The sequence below is a fragment of the Alnus glutinosa genome, chromosome 14 (genome assembly GCF_958979055.1).
Source record: "Alnus glutinosa chromosome 14, dhAlnGlut1.1, whole genome shotgun sequence".
In the NCBI taxonomy this organism is placed as follows: domain Eukaryota; kingdom Viridiplantae; phylum Streptophyta; class Magnoliopsida; order Fagales; family Betulaceae; genus Alnus; species Alnus glutinosa.
Window position 1 is genome coordinate 21,654,617 of NC_084899.1, and position 25,270 is coordinate 21,679,886.

Genomic DNA, 25,270 nt, shown 5'->3' on the forward strand with positions numbered 1-25,270 from the left:
ATAAAAAGAAATGTTACAGATACCAATTAATAAGCTCCACATCATCTTGGTATTCATCTTTTGGTAAAAATTTAGCACCTCTAACATTTCTCTTATAAAATATAAGGGGCTTGGAAAAAAAGTATTATAAACTATTAAGCGGAAATTGCACTTACTTTACTTCAATTGATAGGCTAGTTCCATATTATCCTCTAAATTGTAATTTCCTTTCAATTGGCTTTCTTTGTTAGCTGTTGACCGCATGCAAATTTTTTACTTAAAAGTTAAACTGCTCAAATTACCCTTCAAAAATAAAACAAAGAGAGTAGATGAGTAATATTCAAAATTCTTAATGGTGCATTTGGGTGTTTGGTTTTTTAAATTAGAATTTAATTCTTATTTGGTGTGCGAATTTTGAGATTTGACTTTTTAAAAAAAGTTGAATAAAATATGATTTGTTTATAAAAAATTGAATAAAATTTGATTTATTTTCTAAAAAGTTGAATAAAATATAATTTAGTTGAATAAAATATGATTTGTTTTTAAAAAACAAAAACAAAAACAAAAGCAAAATTAGAATCATATTTATTTTTTAAGAATTCTGTTACTAAACACACCATTAAGAAACTGATCGAATAACTCCCACAGCTTGAGTAATTTTTGGGGTGGCCGGACCATCTCCTCAACTCCTCTCTTATTATTAATATATTTTTGTTGCACTTTTTTATTTCGTTCTTTTGACAAGCTTTGTTATTATTATTATTATATTAGAAGATCAAATACAACATTTGACTCCAAAAATTGGGGCATTTTGAGTATTGGAATTAAAAAATTGGGAAGTGATTCCCTTACAATCCCTCATACGCAACCCCTCTCACATTGTGCGGGTCCTACCCAACCTGAGAGGGAGTTGTGTAAGAATTGTAAGGGAATCATTTTTCAAAAAAATTAGCATGTATGGGTCACGCGCAGCATTCTCCATCATTTTTAAAATGCCAAACATTAACGGGATGAGAAATGCTACGCTTCTTAAAATTTAGTTCCCAAATGGTAAATGATGTGTTACAGTTCTATGAGATGGTGATACATTTTTCAAAATAATAGATGACATGAGATTGTGACACATTATTTGAAAACCAAAATTTTGAGATGTGTAGCATTGTCCTAATGGGATGCCAACCGCAAAAAAAATGATAATAGATTGCATTGAAGAGCCGCAAATGAAAGTTTGGGGATTATCTGCAAATGATTTTTCAGTTCATGGGGACAAGTAAAATTTTTTCAAGTAAATAGTGTATAGTACATAGGGCTGAAGGAGGGGAAAAGGGAAGAGAAATGTTGATTAATGGCTCTAAATTGATCCCAATTAAGGTGTAGTTTATTTATCTGTTGAAGATAATGAAAATAAATTGCTTTATCTAATTTTGAATGTCCTGTTTGCAATTATCTCCTGGTTTTTTTTGTCTTATTATTCTGAGGAGCAAAAGAAGGATAAATTGATTTTGTAGATTCAATTAAAGGCAGATTTCTGTGTATGTTTTGTGGTAACGGAAGTTCACAGCAGGAAACTGGTAAGATCGATCTCAATCCATAATTGTCAATGTGGAATCCGTTACATGCTTATAGCCCCAAAATGGGCAAGGTGACCGTTGTTACAGACTTAACAAATTATAAACAAATCGAAACAGACAAAATATAAACAATATACCAAAAATAGAAATTCGAGGTTTCCACTTCAATAGCAGAGCAATAAAAAAAAAAAATTTGTAGCCAAAATGTGGAATTATGAATATAATTAAAAGGATGTCAAAAAATAAATATTAGAAAATGTCAAGGATTTCCAAGATGAAACGGTTGCAGAGAGGGCAGTTACCCCTGCAGACCATGAGCTCCCGGGAGCACAGCCTGCAGAAAGTGTGGCCACACGGTATAAACGCCGCACCTTTATGCCGCACCATGCATACGCAGCAGTTGTGCTCCGCTCCTCCCCCTCCTACTGCCGCAACTTCCTCCTCCTCCTCCTCCTCCTCCTCTTCAGCCTCCTCGTCTTCTTCCTCGTCCGCCATGTTATAGTCCATCAGGTCCATCAACGACATCCTCACCACCGGCACTGGCACCTCCGTATCCGCCATATCTTCCGCCGGTACTTCTCTCTCCGCTGCCGCCGCCGCCTCCGCCGCTTCCTGTGCGGCCACGGCTTCACGCGCCGAGAGCGCTCTCTCCTCCGCCAATACCGCCGCGAGTTGGCGCGTAGGCGCATGCGGAGATGTAGCCTCCTCCCTGTCTTCGTCTTCGTCGTCGTCAATGGCGTCCCTGTTGTACATTGAGTTCTGGCGCGGGGTCGACAGGAAGCGCGTGGAGTTATGGCGCGAGATTTGTGGTCTGAGACTCGGAACCCTTGGAGGAGCAGCGTCGGAGGAGTCCGAGTCGCCGTCCTGAGTTGACTCCGACGGAATCGAAGCCAATAACTGCCCGAACCGGGTTGAGCTCCGGCGCGTGATCTGCGGCCTGAAACCCGGACCTGAGGAAGACGAGGAACAACTCGGATCGTCCTCCGACTGGGTCGGCTCGGGCGAGTACTGGAACCGGACCGAGTTGCGCCTAGAAAGCGAAAGCAGCCTACTATTGTTGTCACTAATATTACTATTCTGTATTGGGATATCCGAGGCCGGGATAGGGACGGACGAGGTCCAAGCAGCCCCGGCGCGCTTGAGACGGAGCTTGTCCTTGAAGCTCTTCCAAGCCTTCTTGTCCCTGCCATTGTGGTGGTGGTCAGGGTGGCTCTCAATGAGATTTTTGAAGGACGACCTGGCGTTAAGGTCCTGCTCTCGGATCACGTCCAGGAGGGTCCGATTGCTCAGCGGAGCCGCCGGAGAAGCTGGTTGAGCGGGGGTGGCGGCTCGCTTCTCGGCCGTGCTTCTCAGCACGTCGTTTAGAGTCAAGCCGGATAGCGCCTCCCCCGAACCGCCGCCGTCCACCGCGGACATCTGATCCCACAGCGTTAGCCTCCGCGCACCTCCTTCCATGCTCGCAAACAAATTGCAATCAAATATTAAAACTCCAATAAATGAAAGAAATGATAAGAATAACAATAAATAGCAATTGGTGAGCACATATGGATCTGAATTTTCTCGGGAAAAGAAAACAAGAATTGGAGACTTCTGCTCTGTTAATCAAAATGAATGAAGAAAATAAGGAATTCGGCGATGCCGATGGAGTAGATGAAATTAAGGGGAGAAGAATGGCGATCGTAAGATCTACGAGAGTAATTGCGATTGATTCGGCATGGATTTTGTTCCTTTTGAGAATATCAAAAGCAGTCCCCCGAGAGAATGGAGAAATACTGTTTTTTTTTTTTTCTGTTCGTGTTATTACCGAGAAAGCGGAAATGAAAGAAAAAAACAAAGAAAAGAAAAAAAGCATAGGATCCCTCACGATCAGTGATGGCTGTTTATAAGGAAGGCCCTGAGAGACGGGGACAGATCTGACATTTCGCCAGCCTTTCAATAATTATTTACTCTTATAACTGTAAAAGAGGTTAGCATCACAATGAGAGACAAAGAACTATTCCTCACAGACAATTATGAAACCGATAAAATTACAGAAATCAAAAAGTAAAAATAATTACAATAAATAAATGAGAGAGTAAAAGAAAGATCACCAAAAGATCGAAATCAATAAGAAACTTTCTCTCTCCTATTTTGTTTTTGGATCTGTCTTTTGTTTCTCTCTCTCTCAAAAATCTTGATATGTGTTGGAGGAGTTTCTTCTTTGGGATAGAGCCATAGAGGGAGAGAAATAACGGGAGGAAAGGAGGGTTTGGCCTGTGGAACGAGTCTTGTGGGTAAATAATGGGCCCCGGCTTTCCTTCATCCAAGGGAAAATTTTGAGTATGTGTAAAATGCTCAAACTTATATTTTTACGCAAAATTTTTATTTTTTAAAATTATTTTTAAATCACAATTCAACAGTGTTTCATCTCAAATTTAATGATAATTTTTGAATTTGGCATTGTACAAAAATAAAAATAAATACAAGAGTTGGTTGAGACGGCTACGTCACCATTACGAAAAATTACATTTTTTTTTTTAATCCCATGCATGATGCACTGTGAGAAACTAGATTTTTTTTTTTATTCTATAATTATTCGACAATGCTGACATATTAGTCCTGACCAATTTTTGAATTAATTGTTTTTTTTTTTTTTAAACCCTCAAGAATTAGTTATTATTGTCACATTAAAATTATGAGATAAAAATATAATTAATAGTCTTACTCGTGAGGAAGTCAATCATTTTGTTTTTTTGCTTGTTTCTTCTATCACTTTCATCTTTGTGTCGTCCAGTGATATACAAAATTCATGTGGTTGTGGCTTATCTTATCGGTGCTATCTGTCATCTATGGATGGCCTGCTGATTAATCAAATATTGTTAAATTGGGCGGCGATTGATGGTGATGGACTTTCTTTTGATCCTGCTTAAAATTAATCAAAAATTTAGAAATTTCTGCATAATTTGAGGCCGGATTCAAAGAGTCTATGTTACAGGTGATCTTCTTAATCTTATTAATCATTGAAATAATGATTAGTGCGTTATATTAGGATTATAAGATTTAAAAAATTACAGTTGAAATGACATGCAAATTTGTAATTTCACTGTTAAATTACACTCCGTTCTCTTCAGGAGGTCATAAATAAGACAAATACGGACTGCAAGTGCTAGACAATCATACGCTGGACAAAATAACAACAATTATAACGTTAGAAGATGCCATGGTCCACCCACGACAAACTCCTTGCCACCAAAAAAAAAAAAAAAAAAAAAAAAAATTCAAACAAATTGATGCGATTATTAAACGAATAATACTAGACATCACATTTTTATTTTGTAACTGCTCCGTAATGCTGACATGTCAAGTATAATGAATTATTTTTTATTTTTTAATAATGATTGATTCAGATTGAATGACACTGTCACGTTAACAAAGTGAAATAAAAGTAAGAGTGACAGTTCATGTTTGCGTGTCCAACCCATTTGATTAAACGGGTCAAACTTCTCAACCCTAACATCTAATTTTATATTCGGTTCGTGTCCGGTTCTCGGGTCATGTTAAAATTGTCTGTCACTATGTCACATGTCAAGTTCAGGTCGTATTGAAGCATACATATAAAATTATAAAAGTCAACCATAACCTGACTGATTTAATTAAACGCATTAAACTCCTTAACCCTAACCTTCTTCCTTTCGTATTGAATTGAAAGACTATATATATAAAAGAATTGTCGTCGACTCATCTTCACATACCAAATGTTTTGGCCTACTCAAACCGCTTGGAGAATAAAATTAAACCTAACTCAGAAAAGTCTTCCTAAAACGGATCACTTACATGGTCTAGTTTAATAGTTGAGTAGTTGACCTGAAGAGAACTTACAGATAGAATTTAATGATAATAATAATAAATAAAATAAATAAATAAATAAATAAAAAGGTTTTCCGGCATAGTTTTGGTTCCCACTTCCGGTTACTAAAACTTGTATCCTAAACACTAATTTTTTGGTAATAGAATATGATTAAAGATTTTGGATGTTGGCGAAGGGATCCAAGAATCTAATTATTGGTATGGGTTGGTCAGAATACGTTGAAGATGGATAATATTTTTTCTGTTTCCTTTTCATCTTGCATTGATGATCTCACATGTATGACCATTATTATTTTAAGCTCTCCATGGACCACTATATATCTTTATATGTTTTATATTGTTTTTTTGTTTGTATTTTCGTAAAGTTTTCTTATAAATTGGGTTGGAATTTTTTTTATTTAATTCAATTTATTGAGAATTAAAATGCACGTTAAGGGGGCCTACACTCACAAGCTCAAACTAGGCACGCTTGAATGATGAGGTAGCAAAGGTAGGGTAAAAGGTAGATACGTGAGACAAAGATATTTTAGAATATTATTTCATGAAATTTAAGTTTGAATATTTAAACTTCCCTTTATTTCTTTTTATTATTCTTTGTCCCACATTAAAAAGTTATTAGTATTTTTTGTGCTTTATAAGCATTTATCAAGCTCTTATACTATATAAGATTTTAAGTATACATGTGCTAATTGTGCTAGTTGCGCGTGTCGCTTGGACGCTTTAGACACACTTCGCATCGCACGCGAGATTATTAATTATGTGTGTATTTTTTCTATATTTAATTGTTTTTCTAAACTGTCAGAAACTATATTTTCTAACTGCTTTTTTAATAGTCAAAAACTGTGTTTTCAACAGTTAGAAACTGTTGTAAACTGATTTTGAGTTTTTAGATAAAAACTATATTTTTCCAGCATATCTTCGTAATCCCTTTTTTTTTTTTTTTTTTTTTTTTTTTCATCTTCTCTGCTGTTACAAAATTTCTGAATTCAGAATAGTGTTCAGAATTTACGATCTGCAAACTACATTCGGGTAGTATTGTATCTTGAAGACAAAATTGTTGTATTCTCTTTTGCAAAACTTATTTTTTTAAGTGGGAAGCAATATTTGTCTAAGAGACATATTTACATTCGCCTTACTGTCTAGTGTTCTTTCTCTACAGTTTTATTTTTCTGCTTTCTTCAATTTTATGTAGTTCCACATCTTTATATTTCCAACAAGATAGTCATTTGTTGAATGCCTAACCTTATTGATAGATGTTTAGTTCAATTTATGACATAATTCTTAGGGTCCGTTTGGGTTTGCGATTTCAAAAAGTGCGATTTTAAAATAACGATTTTAAAATGTGCGATTTGAAAAAATAATTTTTAAAAACGAAGTTAAGCATTTGGCAAAATTGAATTTTGGCCTTTAAAATCACAAGTTAACCTTTAAAATTTTGCGTTTTCAAAAAAAAAAAAATCATCTTGGTTGCGATTTGAAAAGACAGTTTTCTGCGTTTTCAAATCGTATTTTTTTTAAAAACGCATTTCCCAAACGATTTATTTTCTGTGAATTGATTTAAAATCGCACATTTTATTTACGAAATCGCAATTTTAAACCCACCCTTATTTTATATCTCTTTTCCATCAATTTTAGGAGAAATCATAATTGTGGATCTTATGATTTTATTTATTTATTTATTTAATGATTGGGTTACGTAATTGGTTCATAAATCAAGACGTATTGGGTGTGTATTTAATTTAATAATTAAAAAGAAGAAGAATCCGTATTTGACTCTTCTCTTCTTCTTTTTTTATTAAAAATATATATATATATATATATATATTAGAAGGAAAAACATTTATAATCAATAAGCGATAGGTTGTTGCTCTAATGATATAATGTACGTCACATACATAATTAGGAATCTCTTATATCAAAGCTTAATTCATAACCTTGTTTAACTGCTGATTCGACTACTCATGTACAACAGAATTAATTAACTTCTCTTTTGACGTTGTAAATCTGCCAATTTTAAAGCATATTCAAAACATCTCTTGTGTCTTTTATTACCTGTCCAAATCTACAATAATTTCGATCATAATTTGCATTGCATCGCCCTCCATTATGATTTTTTGTAGCCTCAAGTAGTCACGATTGAACGCTGCACTGCATGCAGCCAAAGCCTCCGTCACCTCTGGCTCCAAAATTGCAAATTTGGTTGTACTTTGAGTTGCAAGTACATATCCTTTGTCTCCCGCACAATTATGCCAATGCTTATGCATCCATGTAATTAAGGTATCAAGTGCCCCATCCCAATTCACTTTCTAAACTCTTAATAGAGGATATATGCTTCCATAAGTACCCTTTGCTCCACGTCTTTATTATCTTTCATCTGCTGCCATTCTTTAGAGTTTACTCTCCTAAATTAATCAAGAGATTCTTCAACCCATAGGATAACTCTCCCCCATGCATTATTGTATTTCCCCTAAACCAAAATTCTCTTGCTATCACTACATGCAAAACCAGTTCATATATCTCATTCTTACATCTATCTAACGTCGATCTCTGCCATTACATGTATGAAATCATATCAGATCCTTCATCGTGCCTTTCTTGGAGCTTTTCCTACATTTCCCCCATACATCCCTTACGAAGGAAAACTCCATAAAATATGGGTAGCATTTTCAACTTCCAAACAACAAATAAGGCAAAGAGAATCCATCACAATTCATCTTTTAAAAACTCTCTTTTGTTCGTAGTACATAATTGCATGCTCGATCTCCATATTAACATATCAAAAATAATTACATCCTATATATAAACGTACGTATATAAAAATTACATGTAGCAATAAATGAAACAACAGCTAAGAAAAGGAAACAAGAAGCATTGGGATAGAGATACACAAATCTTATCCGGGACCAAACTCCATAGCAGATCTTCATGCATGCATGCATGCATGCCACAACTTGAGGAGATGTGGTGATCTCTTTGCCTATCATTTCCTCGAAGAATTCAACTCCTATGCTGTGCCAATCATCTTATCTACATTTTCGTCATTTTTAAGCCTCAACTTTGTCCCCAAAATATATCCCAGAGTTATAAGCACTTAAGAGACAAGAGTTATAAGAACTCAAGAGACAAGAGTTGCAAGATGATAAATTATATTTACTGTTGTTAATGTAGAAGTAGAAAAGACTTATAACATTTAAACTCTTTCTTTATAAATAGAGTCTTGTATATAATCAAATGAATCAAGCAAACATGTAGCCAAGAAAATGTTTTGACGTATGGGGCCATAGGCCTAACCACCTTAATTCTATATGTATTTCTTTCTTGGTCTCTTCTCTTTCCTAGATTATATGCTTTTACATATCTCCCCATCCATCTATTCTTTTAAATTTATTATTAGATTTGAAGGACAGATTCAATTGTAAATTTGAAAGAAAAAAAAAAAAAAAAAAAAAGGAAAAAATTGGGTGAGAAACGAAAAAATAGCATTTTTCTACAATTTTTATTACAAGTTTCTTACAAAGTGACGTGACAGTTCATAATCTTTAAACAACACTCAGCCATGTCAGCCACTAAACAATTAAATTTAAGAAATTATATTTTTACATCTCCTTTTTAAATCAACCATCGAATCTCTAGGATCTACATTTGGGTTCTACAAATCAAAAGATTAATTTTTTTTTTCTTAAAAAAAAGATGTAAAAAAATTTTACATTTCAAATTTTATTGCTTAATTTTTTCACCGATGTACCTCCGTACATAGCGTGTATGTGATGCCTCACGAGTACGTTTATTAGAAATTATAATAAAAGTTACAATATTTCAAACATTTTCCTATTATTTTGGCAACCATTTTACATGACCCTTGCAATAGGCTTGACATATTTTGGGCTCTAATTAATCCCGAATAATCCTACTCTCACAACTGTTTAACATGATTGACGTGTCATTTTTTAAATCACTTTTCTTTTATTTTTAAAAAAATATCAGACATAAAAAAAATAAAAAAAAAAATAAAAAAAAAAAAAATTGAAATACGTTTCATGATCAATATCAATAGTTAAAAGAGAATACATTCGATAAAGATAAGTTGTAAATTCCTTATTTTTCAACAACTAATTATAAGTGAACAAGTTATTAAAAACTAAAAAATACAATAAACATAAAAACAGACGATCCTTTGAAACAAATTAAAGAACGAAGATTTTTAGACAATAGACCCTCATTTTTCCTCAATTTTCTTGGACAGATCCAGTAGGGATAGTGGGGTACGTCTTTGCAACTTACTAAGAAGAAAACTCAAAAAGTGCTATTTTGTTCATTGATTTTATTTTTTAGTATAAAATCTGGTGTTTTCATGTTTAATATTTAGTATATGCGCTTAAATGATGCATCAACATCTCGTTAAAAACTACAAAAATTGAGTTTTACTGTCTATCCTTATCTAAACGGCCCTCAAGCTAAAAAACTAGCATTATTCGTTAATTCCGGTTGAGCTTCTAAGCTCAAGCCTACAATAAAGTTTTTGTACCTTGGATGTCGTGGATCAATCTCATCCATTTAAAACAACTCCCTCAGATCTCAGATCTCAGCTCCAAAACTGTGACTTCACAGGCCCAAACTTAGCCTGGCCCAACTCAAAAGCTCATATTGTATTTTTTGGACGGTCAAGAAGAAGGGAATCCAGATTATCGGACGGTGGGCATCCAGCTAATAATCATTATTAACAGTATCAAACTGCGGCTTCTCGACTCTTCCACTGATGATAGTGGCGTCGCTATTATAAGTCACCATTTCCTATCGGAAAGTCCACCACCATATCTCTTCGCAAACGGCGAATCTCTCTATAATCACTTCCTTCGTTTCTGCTGTCAGTAAGGTAATCATTTTCCCCCTCTTTTTATGTTTTTATGGAATATAATTGGTTATTGATATTTGTATTTTGATTGTGTGAAGTTTTTGCAGCTTTATCTAATCCGATATTCTTTGACTGTGAGAATCAATCAACGATGACTCATATCCTTCCGTAGATCAGCTTTTTCTCCACGATTCCGACGGTTTGTTGTTTCTTAGCTCTGTTTGGTTTTCCCGGGAAAACCAAAGAAAAAAAAAATTATTAACTTTCCGATCTTGCACAGAAGAACGAGAATTAAAGATTTTGAAGCTTGATTTTCCTCGATTTGTTTTTCCTCGGGAACCAAACAGATAACATATGTGGAATTTGATAGCTAAAAGGAATGGTTTTGTTTCGTGATCTTGTTTCTCTGTTTGTTTGGCTTTAACTGAAGCGAACGCGGTAACCAGAGAAACCGAGACCGTGAGCGGGCCCAGGCCCGTTACGGTAGCAAGCCCAGGCATCCCAAAAGCGACGGTCTCACCCCGGAGCAACGCCGTGAAAGGTAGCTCCCAACGCCGTTTTGGTCTGGCACTGTGCTTTTAAATGTTCACGATTTTTTTTTTTTTTTTGGATAGGGATGCGAAAGCGCTACAGGAAAAGGCGGCGAGGAAAGCGGCGCAATCTGCGAGAGGGAACAATGCCGATGGTAACAAAAAATGATAGGAGCTAGTGATTGGGGTAGGGTGTAGGTAGGTAGAAAGTGGGAATGCATGCACTGGATCAGATTTGGGTTAATGTCGTTTGAGATAAACAAAGTAATTGAGTGTTTGCTTGGAGGGCATTGAAAATCTTGGCCTATGAACCTTTGATTTTTCTCTGATTTGGAATGGAATTCCTTTGTCGCTTTGCGCAATTGGTTGTCGTTTGGTGTTGTTATCTAGCATTTTTCTTGTACGTATATCGTTTAGAATTTCTGATTGTGGTTAATCTGGTTATGTTGTCATTTTTCATGGTGAAAGGGGGAAGGGTGGGGTATTTATAGGTGTGCATGGCCTGCTAAGGTGTTATATTTTTTAGTACTACATTCTGACAAACTTAGTGTACTATTAGGGTTTTTATGAACGTTTGGTGTACAATTTAAATACGTACCAAATGCTTGGGCTCTACTTTTTGATATACGGATGACTGTACCATATGACAAACATTGAACGTTCGGGGATAGATACCCAAATGATCATCAAGCGGCAAAGGTCGAACGTTCGGCTAATACTTCGAATGTTTTGCTGAAATTAAAGCTAAGATTTTCTCTTCAAGCAAAATTCAAACAATTTTTATTAAACCCATTAGCCCATTTAAAGCCCACTTAATCTCAATTAATAATCGGGGTATTATACAAAACTTAGTCTATTAAAGTTAAACTTAGATCAAATTATTTTGGACATTAAATATTAGGGTTTTAGTGAACATTCGGGTGTTCGAATCAAACATTTGGTGTACGATCTAAGTACATATCAAACGCGTGAGCTATACTTTCTAATACACGGATGACTGTACCATATGACAAACGTTCAGAGATAACTACTCTAGTGTTTGTCAAACGGCAGTCGAACGTTCGATTGAAACTAAAGTCAATATTTTCTCTTCAACAAATTCTAACAATCCTAATTAAATCCATTAGCCCATCAAAGCTCATTTAACCCTAATTAATAATCAGGCTATTACACAAAACTTAGTTTATTAAAGTTAAACTTACATCAAATTGTTTTGTACATCGAATTAGCCAACATAAAACCTAGCACCGACTATACATTCTAAGCCCTTTATGTCCCTACATTTCCTTTCTCTCTACACTGATGTAAAGCCCACGAAGACGTTACTCAAAGTCTGGGTCATGTGATTAATTGATCAATTATATATTACGTGTCAATTTCGTACTTGGAGTGAGAGGAGCAGGGAAATGTCCATGGAATACAGAGGATCTCATTTCTAAGAGAAGGAACAGATCGATACATGCTGTAAGTAGTGGAAAAGGAACAGTGAAAGAAGGCAAGATGAACCGATAATTTCTCATTTTCTTCCTTCTACCCTTATACAAATGGTCGGCAGTTTTGTTGGTTTCTTGCTGTGACAAGAAAAACAATACCACGTAGAAAATTTCCGAACCTCATTTGTTTGTATCTTGAGGGGAAGGGTTGGGCTCTATGTTGGTGGAAAACAAAAACTTGTTTTTTTGGGGGAAACAACTTTAATACGATGTTTTTACTTCTCTTATATATATTGTAAACATCTCTTTTTAAAATTAATTATTAAATATGTAAAACTTACATGTAAGTCATTGCACCGTTTTATGGCCACTGAAAGATCATAGGGAGGCAGTCAACAGGGGGAGCAAGCCCCAAGGTTTTTCACAAAAAAAAAAAAAAAAAAAGTAAGAATTAAAATTTTACCCTTAATTTTTTATTTTATTTTTTAATTTTGGCCCTTCCAATTTTTTTTTTTGTCAATTTGGTCCCATCAAAATTGCAAAAGTTAGCTCCGCCCCTGCGGTAAAGATGGTACCATGCTCGTTGCTTTTTCTGATACCAATGGCATCATTGGCAGGCAGAAGCAGAATATCTCATCGGAAACTGGAGGTTCAGAAGCAGTTGATGCGTTTGAATAAGTCTGCTCTTAAATCCATCAAGGTTCATGCTTTTCACCATTTTACTTCCCCTCTGTTTTTTGTTTCCTTCTACAATTGTCTATATATTTTCTTTATTTCTCTCTCTCTTTGCTCTTTGGAGTAAGTAAGCTTGTGTTTCTTGAATGAATGATAGATAACTGAGATTTCCGACTGATGTAGGTGTGTACTGTTGGGTATAAATGCCTAAGACAGAGCTCAAATGGTGATATATTGGACTGTGTCCATAATATCAACCACCAGCCAGCTTTTGATTATCCTCTTCTCAAAAATCATACAGTTCAGGTGATTATCTGGGTTTTCTCCCTATTTAATTTCATTTGCTTGGTGGAATGGATATCGATAGAGAATTTGATCATTTAATCAAAATATAATTTAATACAAATGAGGTTCAACACATAAAATATTTAATTGAAATGAGAGATGAATTAATAGAGTCAAGGTTTAAACTCGACCTTTGGCTCTAATGCGATGTCAAATTATCATTTATTCCAAAGCTTAAATTGATAAAAATAATTAAATTTAATCATTTAATTAATTCACTTCAACAACGACGGGTTTTCATTAGATGAGAGCAAGGTCTCTTCAAATTCCGAGCCCTAATACTCACCCAAAAGGGTTTTCATATGAATGGAAGGTGCCCCCTGAAGAAACTATTCCCATCAGAAGAACTAAAGAAGACAACGTATTAAGGGCAAGCTCCATTGAAAGTTACGGCAAGAAAAAGCACCTATGCATCCCTCAACCAAACTCCGGTCAGCCTGACCAAACCACTCACAAATCCCCCACCATGCATATCTCTATCTTATTTTTCCCCATTTTACTTCAATAAAAAAGCATATACACGCGTAGAAAATTTACCAGGAAAAAAAAAAATAAAAAATTTTACGTTAAAGGTCAGCTTCTTATTTGCTCTTCTGCTTAATTTATGTTTTTTTTTTAATTTATTTATTTTATAATGCTTTTGGAGTTTCTAGCATGCAATTGTTTATGTGGAAGGAGACAAATATTATGGAGCTAAACGTATGGAAACCCCAAGTCCAGGAACCTAATGAGTTCAGCTTATCTCAAATATGGATTGTGGGTTTAGATTTCAATACCATTGAAGCTGGTTGGCAGGTATGTTATTTTCATCATCAATTGTTTCCTTATATTTTTTGCATAGCATTTAAGCACCTACTAATATTTTTCACAGAAATGATTTTCTCTTTATTCCCCTTCTACTATGAGAAAACAGGCCGGTGTTCCCAAAATCTTTACGGAGATAACAACACTAGCTAGACTCTTCATTTATTGGACAGTAAGTTTCCGCTTTTATTTATTTATTTATTTTGAAAAACTTCACTTACTACCGCCGTTACTACTACTACTACTACTACTGATATTTCATTATATTTATAATTATATGGGATAAATATATTTTAGCCTCCCAAACTACCACCATTTCTCCGGATGGCCCCCTAAACTACCAATGCTTAGATTCTGACCCTCCAAACTACCACTTTCTGATTTTTTGGCCCCATCCGTCTATTTATGCCGTCAATTCTAACAGAAATTGGCCAAAATCCCGAAAATACCCCTCCCTTAACTATGAGAATTTCAAAGTTTAGGAGGGGTATTTTCGAATTTCTGTTTACAATTGACGGCATAAATGGACGGATGGGGCCAAAAAATCAAAAAGTGGTAGTTTGGGTGGCCAGAATCTAAGCATTGGTAGTTTGGGGGGCCATCTGAAGAAATGGTGGTAGTTTGAGGGGCTAAAATATATTTATCCCTAATTATATCCTTAAATTTTAAAAAATGTCAATTTAGTGTATCCATCTTTCAATTGTTTTTTTTTCAATTTCACTTCTCTGTTAGGATTTTCCGTTAAATCTTATCAAAATTTTCAGAATGTCCATATTTTTTTTTAAAAAAATATATATATATATATATATAACATTTTTTTAAAAGATTCAGGCACGAATTTTTGCAAATTTCGTTAAATGCTGACCAACGCCTAAATCCTTGCAAATTTTTTTTTTCTAAAAAAAATGAAGAGTATTCTAGGAATTTTGACACCCCTCCGTTAGGATTTAACCGACGAGTGAAATTGAAAAATAGATACACTAAATTGATACTTTTTAAAATTTAAAAGTATGATTGCAAAAGTAATAAAAAATTATAGATGGTAAGTGAAATTTACACCTTTTTTTTTTTTTTTTTTCGTGTTTATGTTATTAGTGGTTATCCATCTGATTTTGTTTTGCTTGTGAAAACTTTATGATGGTAGAGCAATGCATATATGCCAACGGTTGCTACAATCTCCTGTGCTCTGGCTTTGTTCAGATCAACAAAGAAATAGCGATCGGTGCAAGCATCTTCTACCCTGTTTCTGGCTATGGTGGTTCCCCATATTCTATCAACATACTTGTCTGGAAGCTAGAAACTATTCTTCTAATAATCTGGAAAGTAGAATCTAATTTATTTATTTTTTATACGAAAGTGAAATCTTCATTAATCTTCCAGAAACAGGTACAAATCACTACTAAAGGTGTACACAGAACAACATCATTAAAGTGTGTACCCCAAGCTGAGCCAGAAAACTCATATCAATACATCAACAAAACAAGAAAACCACCCGAACAAAGCTACAAACAGAGAAAAAAAATGCCACCTGAAACGAAGCATGTAACACATGTGCCAAATCCAAAAGACACCCCACCAACAGATCAATCACTAAAAGCCACTGGACGCCACCGAACCACGGCAAAATGAATAGAGCATGGCCCTCACGTGTGACCTAGAATGACAAGAAACCCTGGCAAGTGAGGGCTACGCGTTGAACACGGATCATCTTTATGGTTATAGCAATTGGCAGCTAGACCGGAAGACCTCGACAAGAACAGCAGAGTTTCACGAATCTAGCCTCACGACATGCTTAAAACGTTGAGGAATGACCAAAGCTGTCACAGACGATACTAGCGTATCACCACTCCTCCTCTGGCACCTCACTAGGTGTTTTCCAACCATAAACCAAAAGAAAAAACAACAAACAAAACCCTCATAGTCCAAAAGGACTAAAAGGGACACTACCACCACCGGATCTAAACTTGGGGGACAAAAACACCACACAACCCTAATATACTTTATCAATATAAAAGACATCGCGCTAGATTTTATCAATATACTTTTTTAATTTTTAATTGGATCTTTGGTACACAGGCACAGATTGAGAATCGTGCATGCACAAGTGGCTAGGTAGGGGTGGGCAGAATTTTCGATTGCCGCCTACCGACTTCCGGTGGTTGGTAGTCATAATAAAAAAGTGTATCAACGTCAGTTCGGTTCGTAGGCGGTAGATTTTATTGTTTTTGTTTTATTATTTTCTTTTTATTTCGTCAGTTAACCGAACCGAACCAACTTTGATTCTCAATTTTTTGTATCACTTGTTTGTTCCAAAAATATGTCCAATAAACACTTCTTTACCCAAAAAAAAAAAACATTTGGGCCCAAAAACTACTCATTTAGCCCAATATAAAAAGCCAATGACTAACCAACTTCACCAAGTTAACCGATTTCACCGAATTAATTGAAATAGTCGAGAAATAGGTTAATTAACTGACTTTGTTGGTTTGGTTGGCAAAAATACCCCTACTGTCACTGATTTAACCGATCGATACCCAGTCCTAACGAAAGGGTGCAATACATTTTTATTTGAATTGTTCATTAAACTATATTAATTTTCTTCTAACTACCACCTTATTTGCAATTTCTTTCTAATGTTTTAATTTGTACAATGTCCTCTCTCTTCTCCCAAAATGATAAAAATATAATTTTTTTAACCTTTTTTTTCTTCTTCATATTTTCAGTGTGTGTATATATATTTTTCCTAATCTTTTACTATTTTCTTTTTTTTTTTCTTTGAATTTTTTATGGGAAAAGTCCACTTACCTATATATATATATATATATATATATATATATAAAAAATCTTATGCATGGTAATTTTGCCATTTTGAGTGATTAAAAAGGGATATTACAACCCTAATGGTAGATTGAGAGGACATTGCATAAATTGAAATATTGGGACACACATTGCAAACAAGGTGGTAATTAGAGGACCAGGTAAATGTAAGTTTTTCCTAAAAATAAAAGATTGATCGAGTTACTAGACCACTTCCGGTGGCCAATCAAGCTATTGAGAATGGCCTACGCCTAACCATCCTCAAACCAGCTATAAGAGGTTGTGGAGCCACCCCTACTAGTCACACGATTCAGATCACATAAAGGTATTACACTGACGCAACACTACTTAAGAATTAAGATATTGTAATGATCGATCTCAATCCAGACATGCAATGTATTAAAAAGATGATGAGATCGAATCTCTTCCTCTCTGTATTTTATCATTCTTTTCAAATAGTTATAGCTAATTAATTGCATATATTATTGGGGTAGGACACAAAATATGGGAACTGTGGAATTCACTGGGGAGGAGAGGTGGTGAACTCAGAGGCTGGTGGGCGGCATGCACACCACCGCACAAATGCGTTCCACATATCTGCTGTACTAAAACTTACGGCTGAGATGCATTTGGCTTTTTTTTTCTTTTCTTTTCTTTTTTCCTTTTTACTCCGTTAAAGTACGACTTCTGTTCGATGCAAATAACTTTACTTTTCTTTTTTTTCTTTTCTTTTTTCTTCTCTCTCTCTCGCAACTGCCCTCTGCGAAAACTCCTCTGCCCACAGTAAAACAGTGCAGCATGCCAGCAACAAGAAAAACCATATCAGAATGGATTTCTGCTTTACAATTTTTATCTTATACTCCGTTTATTTCAGCGTAAAATAATTTTTGTAGTAAAATATTTTTAGAAAAGTTAGTTTTTAAGAAAATATTTTTTGCCAAATTTTTTTTTCAGTATTTGGTGTGCACGAAAAATTACAAATATTTTTTTTTATATTTTCATTCAATCATAATAATTTACAAAAATTAATTTTTATTTACAACATAAAAATATTAATATAAAATAATATAAAAATATTTTTTTATATTTGGCGTGTATGGAATCTGGGTCGGCTATATTTCGGCAACAGTGATAGGAATCTGGCCATTTGTGCCGAATTCCAGCAAAAGAGGCCAGAATTTGGCCACTTGTGCCAGATTCCGGCCAAAATGGATGGAATCTAGTACAGAACAGCCAGAAGCCGGCCATTCTGGCCGTTCTAGCCAGATTCCGACCAGTCTGGCCGGAATCTAGCACAGTACTGCCAGACTCTGACGACGGTGGCCTAACTTCGCTGGATTCTAACAGAAATTTTTAGATTCCAGCACTAACCGAATTCCGACCTATGCTGGAATCTGGCTTGTCAGAAGCCGACGATGGTTGCCGGATTCTGGCGATGGTCGACTACTTGAATGTAAAGATCGACTGCATCGTTTAAAGGAGGGTCGGATGCGTCTGCTGTTTGGGGAAATTGATTTACACTTTTAAAAAGCGTAAATCATTTTCCGAAATTTACTAAGCATTTTTTGTTAAATGGAAATCATTTTCCGATTGACTATTATTTTCGCCCTACGAAACATCGAAAAATGTCGAAATTATTTTTCAGAAACTATTTTACAACGAAACAAACGGAACACTAAAATACAAAGTAAGAAAGCTTCGGTAACTGGAATCATAACAAAGTTCTCATACTCCGAAATTCTAAACTCAAGCGCGCTTTCTTTATATTTTTCCCTCGTAAGTGAAGTGGGTTTTCCAACTTAGGTAGTCTTTGAGCTCTATTTTATGATGGATTCGCCAATTTCTTCGATTTTTTAATTTTATTTTTTCTTGTTAGTAGGATTTGATTTTCTTATATAGTAAGGATGGGTTTGGGTTTGGGTTTGCGATTTTAAAAACTGCGATTTGAAAAGATGATTTTTTAAAACACAGTAAACGTTTAGCAAAATCGCAGTGTCTTTAAAATTTTGTTTTCAAACAAGCATCATATCTGCAATTTAAAAACACAAATTTTCTACATTTTTAAATCACATTTTTTAAAAAAAAAAAAAATGTAATCCTAAACTTTTTGCGAAATTGTATTTTTTACCTACGAAATCGCGATTTGGTTGAAAATCATACTTTTTATTTACGAAATCGTAACGCCAAACACACTCTAAGCCATGCTTTAGTCTATTCTCACAGTTGTTTTTAAAAATAATATATGTTAAAGTAAGGGCAGAGCAACCCTTCCAACTTTTGGGGGTAGGATTGAAAAAAAAAAAAATTGTGGGGCAAATCTAAAAAAATAAGTAATTTTTTATCTTCTTTCTTTCTTTTTTCTTCTTTTTTTTCCTAATTGAGAAGGGGAAAAGGAGGCTGAGCTTCTTTAATTTGGTAGTTTGTATGGAACATACTTCAAAAAAGGAACCTATCAGCATTTTTTTATTTTTTTATTTTTTTTTATGAATAAATGTTTTTATAAACCAAACACATCAGTTAACAAACACTCCAGAAAAAACCTGGATCAGAAGCTGCTCAAAAGGGCAGCAGAACAACCAAAAGACCGGCAGCAGCCAAACAGAATAATTACAAATGCTCAAGCTTTTTCCTTTGTATAATTACTGAACTCATGTATTTGATTCATTATATGCAATAAAACCGAAACAGATAACTCTTCTCTTCAATTCTCTCATTCTGCAACAATGTTGAATTCCAATATCCTCTTACCTGATTAGCTTCATCTCCTCAAACCACTTTAATTTACTCCAACATCTCATGTTTGCCAATTAACACATAATGGTATGTAATTATGCTTTGAACATTTTGCTTCACCCCAGCTTCGAAAAAATGAATCCGATATCAACTTTCAAAGAATTGACATGTGAATAATTTGCATTCTACAAACTTAATCTGCTTATTGTTTATTGAAACTTTGATATGCATAATAGTTTCAACTTTCAGTTATAAATGGGAAATGTGGTAGAATAATGTGACTTGAGTAAAAGTATGACCAACCTTGAGAAGACATACTTAAGTCGTAGAATGAAATTTCATGATTACTTTTTGCTTCTCTATTTAAATACATTCCGCAATAACTTTCTTTTATCTTTTCACATATCATTAAAATATTATTTCTTTACAAAATACAAGTTCTCTACTCTCACATTTTTTACAAAATTCCAAAAAGAAAGAGAAGAGAGAAATATTTTGTATTAAAACAATGGATAGAAAAACTAAAGTGATACATTTTTTTTTTTGAAAGGTGCTTGTATTACATAATGCATTGGGTACGTAGCATTGTAGCTTACCCAACATTTATGGAAGGTATAGCAAAGCTTTTAAAAAAATTCCTATATTTAGGGAAAAGAAGGGGCTTTAGAAAAGTTGTTGAGAGTGATCGAACTTCACACGTGTCACTTATTGAAACCCAATCAAAATCACCAATTCAAACTTTTAACAACTTCCAACAAAAAATGATACATTAATTACTATGTAACGACCCGCTCCAAACTATACAATATTGTCCGCTTTTGACTTTCTCGAACCAGACTTTCCAAGAGGTTACCCATCCTGGTACTACTATCGCAGAAACACGCTTCACTGCAGAGTTTTGATAAGTTCATAGTCATCACGGCTTTAAAACGCGTTATGTCAAGAAATGTATGAATATACATATAAGCACATCTTCATTCTCATACTCTGGTGATATGGAACGTCACATACCAGATATCTACAACTAAATTTCTTATTCTTAGAGCACTGCCGGCTCAACCACTAGGCAAGTTAGGTAGTTGCCTAAGGCCCCAAGTGGAATAAGACCCCAAAAAACAGGTTTGTTTGAAAAAAAAAAAAAAAAAAAAAAAAAAGCTTAATCATAATCTGAAACGGTTTTTTTTCCAGTGGAATAAGGCCCCAAAAACGAGTTTGTTTGATAAAAAAAAAAAAAAAAAAAAAAAAAAAGAAAAAAAAAAAAGAAAAAAAGAAAGCCTAATCATAAGCTGAAACGGTTTTTTTCGAGTAGAATAAGGCCTCAAAAACAAGTTTGTTTGATATATATATAAAAAAAAGCCCATCATAATCTGGAACGGTTTTGAAAAAATAAAAGAAGCATGATCCCTTCTCTTCTTTGGAGACTCTTTAACTTCAAAAGAAAATAAATAGTTAAATAGTAGTTTAATCAAAAAAACAAAAAAAAAAAATACAGTGCATTCCCTCTCCTATTAGGAGACTCTAGAACTCCCACAAAGAATATAAGAAAAAAAAAAGAAAAAAAAACTTTAGGGGCGTCGTTTAAAATTTTTGCTTTAGGCCCCAAAATATATTGAGCCGGCCTGTCTCAGATAAAAGAACCACTTGGAGATCTTGAACTGATGTGCCAATTTAACAATTTGATTCAACAATGCATGTGATTAAATGCTTCAGAGAAAGAGAAGCCACACGTACGGCCAATAATCGTACAAATAGTCCAAGATGACAACATGCACTTAAACATTAACAAATTTCATAGTAGACATGATCTGCATGTGTAGAGTTTGTGATATAGATCGAAGACAACGCGAATAATGATGTTACAAATATTATAAACATAATTCAAAGTAACATAAAAGAAAACCGGCCATTAGATAGATCGAGATCTTCTTCGTGCAAAGACAAATATTCCGTACGTCCACGTACGTTAATTAAGTGTTTTTCGCCGTTGCCTTCAGTTGAAATCTGCTTAATTAAAATAGAAAACCATTAGCTAGGCTACATGTGATTTGAGGTATGACATGTATCAGTAATGCTCTTAGAATGTGCAGCAAATGATCAAAGTCAAAATGGATAGAACAACATCATGGAGCTAATTGCTAATAGCTATTAATCAGTACTGCTTAGGATTAGTGAAGTAAACATGTCTACCAAATTAAATATAAACGGTCAAATTAACATGATTATTTGTAAAAATTACCTGGACTAAATATTTTCTTGGTAGCACAGAGTCTCCAAGTTTCCAGTAACTTGGCCATGCTGACAGCTTTTGTTATGCAGAGCCAATCTCCAACTCTCTCTAGATACCCGAAATAGGCATGCCTCCAAGAACTCTTCAATATCAACGATCCACAAACACCCCAAAACCCAACTATGAATCCAAGTGCAATGCTAGCATAAAGCCATAGATGTTCGTGGGAGTTTTCATGTTCTTGAATATTGCCTTCTCCATATTTGTCACCAGTTTGAGGATCTTGAGCTGCTTCATCTCCCAAACACTTTTTCGGAAGAGGCAAGCCACAAAGATCTCGATTACTTGCATATGCAGAAGCATCAAAGCTTTGAAGTTGGGTACCTGATGGGATTCTACCTGATAAGTTGTTGCTTGACAAATTCAAGTAGCTTAGAAAGCTCATAGTAGTCAGGCTTGGGGGAATTATGCCTGAAAGTTGATTTTTTGTCAAGTCCAAAGACTCCAATCTCTCCATGTCACCAATGTTCCAAGGAATGATACCAGTCAACAAGTTTCTAGATAGGTTCAAGCCAATTAATCCTGAGAGACTTGTTATTTCTCGTGGAATTTCTCCTTTCAATTTGTTGCTCGAAAGATCGATGACTTTTACTAGTCCAAGAGTTTTGTTATACTTGACATTTTTTTCTTTGAAAGTCACAAATAAATTGTCAATGTAGGTGGAAGTGAAATAAAAGTTGGCCCCAGAGGGAGAAGAAACATATGTTTGAAGAATGCTTACAGATGAACTTTATGTTTCAGCCATGACAGTGAAGTTACTGAGGCACTTTGGTATAATCCCTGTAATACTGTTGTGAGAAAGGTCTAAAATTTGAAGAGATGTTAGATGACATAATTGCATTGGTATGCGACCCACGAACAAGTTTGATGGCAGGCGAAGAACAATCAAATGTGGTAGGCTTGTGCCTATCTGTGTTGGTATCCTTCCAGAGAGTCTGTTTTCTCCAAGATCTAGTACCTTTAATGAAGAGCAAGTTATCAATGATTTGGGTAGTTCTCCGATGAAATTGTTGTTCTGCAAATGCAACGTCTGAAGCCCATATCCCGTAGATGCACAAATAGAATCAGGGATTCTCCCAGAGAGATTATTGTTTGCCAAATTAAATATGGTTAGAAAATTCATATTTCCCCAACAGTTAGGGAGTTCTTCGGATAACAAGTTATCTGAAAGATCAAGAAAACTCAAATGTGTATAATTGGCATTCACAGACCCATTTGTCTCACATATGGATGTAATAGATCCTTGGAACAGGTTGTTGGAGAGATTCAACACGACTGAATCGGAATTAAAATGTGGCAATGGACCACTGAAGCGGTTATAACTCAAATCTATTTGAGGATAACCAATAAACCTTGTTGAAAACCATTGAAGTGGTATGGTGCCAGTGATGTGATTGCGAGAGAGATTTAAGATCATTATATTGGAAGAAAGGTCCCAAAACCAATTGGGAATGGTGTCTGTAATTCCTACACCAGACATATCGAGTCGAGAAAAATTCTTCTGTGTTTGGAGCCATTCAGGAAAAGCTGGCCCCAATTTGCAAGACCCCAAGCTTATGGTATCCAGATGAAATGGTGGAACCCAGGCTGGACTAAACTTCAAAGAAAGAGAATTAGAAGATAAGTCCAATTGGCGTAGGGTAAAAAAATTCGACAAATGTACTTCAGTGATGACACCTTCGAGAGAATTTGAGGACAAATCAAGAATCTGGAGCTTATAAAATTTTCCAATGCTATTGGCTAAACTCCCATTTAACCGATTGTTGGACAAATGCAACTCACTCAAGAAAGAGAGTTTTGAAAGATCAGGAACCTCTCCACTTATACTATTGTTTGATAACTTTAATACTTGTAAGCTGTGAAGATTCTTCAAAGTTTGTGGTATCACCCCATTAAGGTTGTTGGAAGAGAGGACAAGATGAGCAAGAGCTACCATATAATTCCCAAAAGCTTCTGGAATTGAACCTTCTAACTTGTTATAAGAGAGGTCAAGAAAGACAAGGCTACTGTTATATCTGTATAGCCAAGGGAATACAGAGGAGTTGAGATGATTGTAAGAGAGATCAATGAATGAAAGTGGTGAAGAAGAATTAGCAATACTGGAAGGCACAAGAGGATCAAAGGGCATCGAGAGCTCGCAATCACTCAGGCGCAAGTCTAGTAAAGAAGGGAGCATATTCACCTTATCCGGCCAATTGACTACCTTGCTAAGGTTCACATGGCTCATACGTAAGTGTCTTAAAGAGGAGAGATTATAGAGCCAATCAAGATTGGGGTCCTCAAGAACCCTGTCGTTATAGTTCCAGCTGAGATCAAGAGAAACCAACCTTGAGAGATTACCAAGCTGCCATGGAATGGTTCCAGAAATGGAGTTGAAAGAGAGATTGAGATATTGTAATTCAGTGAGTGAACCAATGAACTCTGGGAGGATGGGAAAATTATTGGAGCTTAAGTCCAGATAAGCCAAATGTTGCAATCCAAGTATTGAAGAGCTTATCTCACCTGATAGAAACTCGAAGGTTCCAAAGAAAGTGTTTTGCCGGAGATCAAGCTTGACAACATGACCTGTCCGATTGCTGCATTGAATTCCTCTCCATTTGCAACATTCTTCATGGCTGCCCCAAGAAGACAGCACATGGTAATCATCTTGAACGCCTTGCTTAAATTCAAGAAGTGCTTGTCTTTCTTCCTCTATGCATCTGAGCTCTGAATTACTCAAATTCAAACCAAAACAAATATTTGTGGTTCCGATGATACATAGGAGCCCAAGTACGAGTAGAAATTCTGCATAATGGCCTCTCATGATTATCAGACGCTCTCTTTGGGACGGTACGTGGGTAAGAGCTCAAGCTTAGACAAAGAAGTTTTAGTAGGTGCCACAGCTGTTTTGATCCGGGCTTGCAAAAGGTGTGAAATCAGTTTATAGTTTTCTTGCTTAATTTATTTCCACCTAAAAGATTCCACCTTGATGCACCCAAAGTCAAGAATATAATGTTTTGTAATTTGCAAAATATCATCCAAAGCAGCCAAAAAAACTTTATAAGAAAGTCTTCCCTGGCCTCTATGAGAAGGTTTACTCAATTTGTGCATAACTACTTGGAACCATGTATGTGGGTCCATGTGAGTGGTTGAGCACAGTTTTTTTTTTTTTTTTTTTTTTTTTTTTATATATATATATATATATATAGATAGATAGAATTGAACGAGAGTTGAAAGGTGTGAAATCAGTTTATAGTTTTGTTTTTAGACTTTCCAAAGTACTGTTACATAATAATTTGATATTTAAAATTAATTTAAAATCATTCTTAGATCAGATTTTTTATTCAAGTTTTGTTGATATATTATTCTTAATAGATAATATGATTAATATTTGATTTGATCAATCTTGTGACATAATA

At 35.0% G+C, this 25,270-nt stretch overlaps 3 protein-coding genes, 1 long non-coding RNA gene and 1 pseudogene across 5 annotated transcripts; 2 read left to right on the forward strand and 3 right to left on the reverse strand.

Moving 5' to 3' along the window:
* Nucleotides 1-1,545: 1,545 nt before the first annotated feature.
* On the reverse strand, nucleotides 1,546-3,401 carry LOC133856655 (uncharacterized). The gene has a single exon (XM_062291716.1). It carries the CDS (start codon nucleotides 3,003-3,005, stop codon nucleotides 1,800-1,802), a length of 1,206 nt encoding a protein of 401 aa, XP_062147700.1. The 5' UTR covers nucleotides 3,006-3,401; the 3' UTR covers nucleotides 1,546-1,799.
* A 6,720-nt stretch (nucleotides 3,402-10,121) lies between these two features.
* On the forward strand, nucleotides 10,122-10,903 carry LOC133857679 (uncharacterized). Of its 2 annotated transcripts, none has more exons than XR_009898363.1 (3): nucleotides 10,122-10,269; nucleotides 10,356-10,789; nucleotides 10,863-10,903. It is a non-coding gene; the product is annotated as an uncharacterized LOC133857679 (long non-coding RNA). The 2 variants fall into 2 exon arrangements; XR_009898364.1 differs by having other exon boundaries at nucleotides 10,124-10,269; nucleotides 10,347-10,789.
* A 1,909-nt stretch (nucleotides 10,904-12,812) lies between these two features.
* On the forward strand, nucleotides 12,813-19,608 carry LOC133856815 (protein neprosin-like; annotated as a pseudogene).
* Nucleotides 19,609-21,259: 1,651 nt separating this feature from the next.
* Nucleotides 21,260-24,783, reverse strand: LOC133857802 (receptor-like protein EIX2). Its single transcript, XM_062293149.1, has 2 exons — nucleotides 21,822-24,783; nucleotides 21,260-21,586 (listed from the first exon to the last, which is right to left on the reverse strand). Exon 1 carries the CDS (start codon nucleotides 24,673-24,675, stop codon nucleotides 22,603-22,605), a length of 2,073 nt encoding a protein of 690 aa, XP_062149133.1. The 5' UTR covers nucleotides 24,676-24,783; the 3' UTR covers nucleotides 21,260-21,586; nucleotides 21,822-22,602.
* LOC133856816 (receptor-like protein EIX2) lies at nucleotides 21,805-22,329 on the reverse strand. The gene has a single exon (XM_062291858.1). The coding sequence runs from the start codon at nucleotides 22,327-22,329 to the stop codon at nucleotides 21,805-21,807; it is 525 nt and encodes a 174-aa protein (XP_062147842.1).
* Nucleotides 24,784-25,270: the final 487 nt, after the last annotated feature.

Bases quoted from the DNA above. Each gene is read 5' to 3' on its own strand.
- LOC133857802 (XM_062293149.1), bottom strand. From the start codon at position 24,675: ATGAGAGGCCATTATGCAGAATTTCTACTCGTACTTGGGCTCCTATGT.
- LOC133856816 (XM_062291858.1), bottom strand. From the start codon at position 22,329: ATGGAGAGATTGGAGTCTTTGGACTTGACAAAAAATCAACTTTCAGGC.
- LOC133856655 (XM_062291716.1), bottom strand. From the start codon at position 3,005: ATGGAAGGAGGTGCGCGGAGGCTAACGCTGTGGGATCAGATGTCCGCG.